Source organism: Poecilia latipinna, unplaced genomic scaffold (assembly GCF_001443285.1).
Source record: "Poecilia latipinna isolate Pla-1442-1.1 unplaced genomic scaffold, P_latipinna-1.0 Scaffold599, whole genome shotgun sequence".
Classification (NCBI taxonomy): domain Eukaryota; kingdom Metazoa; phylum Chordata; class Actinopteri; order Cyprinodontiformes; family Poeciliidae; genus Poecilia; species Poecilia latipinna.
The window spans coordinates 217,724-222,716 of NW_015113215.1; the positions used below are offsets into that span (position 1 = coordinate 217,724).

General features: G+C 35.2%; 2 protein-coding genes across 3 annotated transcripts in view; both read left to right on the forward strand.

Annotated features, from left to right (window-relative positions):
* Positions 1–1,126: 1,126 nt before the first annotated feature.
* Positions 1,127–3,344, forward strand: ttc32 (tetratricopeptide repeat domain 32). Its single transcript, XM_015042696.1, has 3 exons — positions 1,127–1,298; positions 1,493–1,659; positions 2,480–3,344. The coding sequence occupies exons 1-3, from the start codon at positions 1,150–1,152 to the stop codon at positions 2,605–2,607; spliced, it is 444 nt and encodes a 147-aa protein (XP_014898182.1). The 5' UTR covers positions 1,127–1,149; the 3' UTR covers positions 2,608–3,344.
* Positions 3,345–3,840: 496 nt separating this feature from the next.
* Positions 3,841–4,993, forward strand: part of zpax1 (zona pellucida protein AX 1) — a 7,777-nt gene continuing 6,624 nt past the window's right edge. For both annotated transcript variants that reach the window (XM_015042694.1, XM_015042695.1), the window contains exons 1-6: positions 3,841–4,000; positions 4,072–4,145; positions 4,215–4,310; positions 4,387–4,511; positions 4,588–4,731; positions 4,802–4,858. In XM_015042694.1, coding sequence (XP_014898180.1) covers positions 3,981–4,000; positions 4,072–4,145; positions 4,215–4,310; positions 4,387–4,511; positions 4,588–4,731; positions 4,802–4,858 — 516 coding nt within the window. In that variant the 5' untranslated portion in view covers positions 3,841–3,980. The remainder of the gene's footprint in view (positions 4,001–4,071; positions 4,146–4,214; positions 4,311–4,386; positions 4,512–4,587; positions 4,732–4,801; positions 4,859–4,993) is intronic.

Here is a 4,993-nt window from a genome sequence, read left to right on the forward strand (position 1 = left end):
CTACTACATGTCTCCTTGTTGTTGATGACCAGCAACAGATGACCAAAAAAATATCTTGTGACCAATTTAACCAATGTTTTAAACTGTTTTTATTACAGTATTTTTTATTTAGTGGGAATCATCATTATTTTTGAAGCTATTTACATAAAATAACTCCTTACTTGAGCGATATCCTTTGCTTGCATTGTATTTTCACATGCAGTGGTTATATTTGACATGGTGATATGACTCAGCATTAAGACAGCCAATCCATCAGGGCATTTGAAAAGCAAAGAGGAAAAATGAACTAAATTGCATTGGATATGTCCGCCTGCATGTCTAGGAATCAGGTCCTGTGTGTTGTTAGAATCTAAATGCTGTAAGAAAAACACAAACCAGCAGGCTAGTGATGTAAAAGCTGGTATCAGCGTCAAAGTTTGAAACAAAGAGAAATGCAATAAATCGATGGGCCAAATCTGTACTGAAATATTTTTTACTAATCAGATTCTTTTAAGCACACTTTTGATTTATGAACTTTTGTGACATTTGTAAGAACAAGTGCCACAAAAATGCACAATTGTGTTTTTGGCTCAAAGAGGAAATTGTCTCACTGATGGTGTCATTCATGAAAAAAAAAAAAAAAAAAAATCTACCACTGCACATGTGATTGTCTTTTCATTATGTCAGATTTTTGCCTTCTGCTGAGGGTATAATTCATATTTTATTTATACAACACCACTTTAAAGGTAGTAGAATTTTTGTGAAAAATATTTCAATATAAGATGACATTTCACCCAAATTAATAATGATAAACAGTGAAAAAACAGTTTGGAATTTGACTGAGAATGAAGTAGGTTGAATTAAAAGGTTTTAATAACACTAATATCAAGCCTAAAATGCATTGTAGTGAGGAATTAACTCCACACACCTGACTCTAAACAAAACCTGACGGAAACTGCAAAAGACTACCACAAAAAACTACCACCTTTTACATTTTTTCAAATTAATTGTATTGGAATATAGTAACAACAGTGCCATTATTATTATTATTATTATTATTATTATTATTATTATTATTATTATTATTATTATTATTATTATTATTATTTTCCACAGTTAAGTTACGGCACGTCTTTAGACGCACAAGAATTTGATTGGACTGTCTGTTTCATGACGTCACATCCTCAACAACCTTTTACCTTTATGGAGGACGAAGATTCTCAGCTACTTCAAAATGCGCATTCTGAGTTTAGCAAACGCAATTTTGACAAGGCGGAGGAGTTGTATGCAAGGTTTATCGCTTCCTGTTTACAGTCCAGGTATTATTTTGCCTTTAAAGACATGTTAAACAAGCTAACGGCTGATAAGAATATGGGTAGTGTTTTGTAACTTTTACCTGTCAAATTTAGTACCATTAATTTCATTTACCGAAAGCCAGCTTATTTCTATCTTCCCCGTGTATAGGTTAGTATTCATCGCCATAACGAGTTTCATCTCTGTTTTATCTGGGCAGGAACTGTGAAGCCTCCAAACTAGCCACTGCTTACAACAATCGTGGTCAGATAAAGTACTTCCGGGTGGATTTTTATGAAGCAATGGAGGACTACACCTCCGCTGTACAGACTGACTGCCAGTTTCCAATCCCTTTCTACAACAGAGGACTCATCCGCTATAGATTAGGTAACAAAAAACACCCCTGACAATGAGCAAATGATCTAAAATGGACAAAAAAAACAAAAAACAACTTAAGACAATCGCATTCATCCGGTTGGACTCTTCAAATTAAAAGCCTGATTTGCTAAAAAAAAAAAAAGTTCGTCCAGATATTTCATTTGTCTCCTAAAGAACTCAGTATAAGAGCAAAATAAGAATAAGAATGCCATTAAAGCATTCATTTATTTCAGTAATTTAGTTCAAATGGTGAAACTTATATTTCACGGGTTTATTTCTATCAATTCAGATGTTTATGACTTACAGCATCATCATGCATACAGATCCTTGCATACCTCTTCTGCAGCTAGTCTCGAGGAAACCAAAGATCTACAAGTATGAAACAGTGAAAATGTAAATAATGATTTTGGAACAGTCAACTGAATCAAAGAAATAAGGAACCACAGAAAGCAGTTACATAGAAATTCTAAACATACAATCAAAATGCAGTAATTTTATGACTTAATCTATGACATAACAGACAAAAACAGATTTATATTTAAATTATATTAAAATTTATATTTTATACAGGTGCAATATACATATATATAATATACATATCTTCTAGATAATAAGCATCGTCTATCTAGAAGATACTTTCCAAAAGAGCAAAAAAATCAATCATGAAGACTTTTTGGAAGCATGACCACTTTGCAATATCCTTTTAATGGGCACTAGGTGGTGCTGTTTGTTTACAGTCATTATGTTTGATTGTGCCTAGAACTTTGGCAAATACAACACTAGTCTTAACCTTATCATGTGTTAATGCTGTTTTCATGTTTTCTTCCAGGCTTTTTTGAAGATGCCAAAAGTGACTTCCAACAAGCACTCAAGCTAGATGTTAATTTTGAAGATGCTAAAATGAGCCTGCAACAGACACTTCTGGACCAACAGGAAAAGTTAAACAGAGGATACTGATGATTTTACACAAGCATCTGTGTGTAACCTCTTGAAAACCTGATTTCTCTGCTACTTAGTGAATGTCCTTTCAGATATTTGAGAACATTTGGACAGGCACAATTAATGCAGACACTCATTCCACGTTGTCACACTGAAGATGATAAAACATTTATTTTTATAAGCAGTGAATGATAGTGAAAAAAAATATTAATCTGTTTTCAGATTTAGGACTCCTTTTCTGGTTGTACTTCATGCTTGATTTCTGAGTTTTATTATTGCTGATTTAAAAAAAAAAATCTTATCTGAGATCTACTTGTTTCAGTCAGGTATAATATTTTCATTGTAAGGCCTTCTTCCTGTACATGTTGTTAAAGAAATACTGAGGAAAAGATGCCTTAATTTCGGGCAAATTTGGGCAATATATAAATAGAAACAATCTTACCTAGACTTAACCTCAGTCAATCACAGAAGATGAGTGATCAAGTCAGCATTATAATGCAGTCAGCTCGGCATCAAAAAATAGAAAACTGTCACCAACTTTCATAACATGATCAACTGAATTTGTATTTTTATAGATGTAGGATAGTACTGGCTATTACTGGATCTGATACTATTTATGATTACCTTGAATTAGCATGAATGACACTGAAATGAAAACATGTATTTATTGATACAAATTGAATGTGTTTACCTTGTAAAGTGCTTTGTGATGTTGCACGTCGTGATGTATTGATAAATTGAATTGAAAACCTGACTGGAAAATGTTGTTTTTCTTTCTGTTTTTTTATTTATTTATTTTTTTTATTTGTTAAAATCACAACAAATAAATAAGGAAACGAATGATGAGATCAAAAAGTGAAGCTTTGGTTTACCACACTGGTAAACTGGGTCATTATTTTGGTCGGGGATGAAAATATTCCAACAAACCAGGCCTCAAATGCATAGAGGATAACTGCTTCTGTCCACTGCACAAAGCATTTGCAGTAAAAGGAACTTATTATTAGGTAAAATATACCACTGAAATTCACAATAAAGTCCAAATGTTCATTCTGAAAGATAAGTCTGCACAACATCCTCTTTTGATATTCACATTATGGTGTTAGAAATGAAACACTCGTTTATGGAAAGCAGTCAATTGAAAACAACAAACTGGGTGAATAATTTTGATCAGACTTGCTTGTCTCTGGGGGGAGTCTCAGGTGTAAGGAATTTCCACTAATTAGTTCACAGGTGTGGCTGTGATTAGTAGGCCTATAAAACAGGTGCTGGGGATCTTCAGATCACATTCAGCTCTTCTTCCTCAGAGCTGCTTTGTCCTGTGGGCTTGTTGTGCTTACAGTAAACAGCTCTGGCTGTAGTTGCCTTTTGTTTGGCTTCTGTTACATTGCTTCATGTGGCAATCCAAGAAACTGTAAGTTTTTCTTTTTCTTTTCTTCTTTAAATGTGTAGAATTCATTTTATTTTTGAAATTTTTAATTTCAGTTTGCTGTGGAACTTGATTGTGGCACTCTTTGCCTTGGGTCAAGCATGGCCAAACATGATCAGTCCTCAGCCAAGTAAGCTTGACTTTCATCTGTTCAATCTCATGAGCTTTTAACAAGTGGTTTAACTAGCTCTCTTGACAGGCAGTGGTTTAAAGGCAGACTGTATTGCTAATCTGATGAGGCTGACCCTAGATGAGGCTCTTGCAGTGGGGAATCAGCTTGAAGTAGAAGCGCTCAGTAAGTTTCAGGTTTTATCGGCTGCAATGACTCTAGCCAAGGCACAAGTTACTCATATGCTGTCTCTGCCACCCAGATGGCACCCAGTACATCTTGTTGACACCCAGTCTAGCTGCTCAGTGTGGCTACAGCATGGAGTCAGATCCCTGGGGCAACACTAGAATCTACACCTCTCTGCTGGGGTGCTTTGTTCAGAATAAGGTTTGTTTTAGTACAGTGCTAAAGACTCTGATTTCAGCATAACTGGACTTGGTCTAATAACTCTCTGGGCTTTTAGGACGACATGATTTTCGGTGTTGGTCTGAAACTCAAAATCTACCGCCATAGTCCTTCTGATGTGGTTAGTCACGATGTGGCACAGACCTGCAGCTACACTCGCTGGGCCCCCCGAGAGGTCCTTTGCGACAGGAACTACATGGAAGTGGGTCATAATCTTTAAAATGACTTCACAGCTAATCTAGACGATAGTTTGAAATTATTTTGTCATGTAGATTTCAACATACATGGCTCCCCACGCTGACGACTCCCAACTCAACACAATTCCTGGTGTAAGTGTAAATGGCTTTGCAAGACTTTCCTAAAGCCTAGCTTTCCAGGCAAAAATAACTTTTTTTTTTTTTTTTTTTTTTTTTTTTTTTTTCCCCCCACCCTTTAAAAAAAAGTTGGAAATTTTGGAAAAACAA

Bases quoted from the DNA above. Each gene is read 5' to 3' on its own strand.
- ttc32 (XM_015042696.1), top strand. From the start codon at position 1,150: ATGACGTCACATCCTCAACAACCTTTTACCTTTATGGAGGACGAAGAT. The intron at 1,299-1,492 runs GTATTATTTTGC...TTATCTGGGCAG, and splicing joins GCTTCCTGTTTACAGTCCAG to GAACTGTGAAGCCTCCAAAC. The intron at 1,660-2,479 runs GTAACAAAAAAC...GTTTTCTTCCAG, and splicing joins ACTCATCCGCTATAGATTAG to GCTTTTTTGAAGATGCCAAA.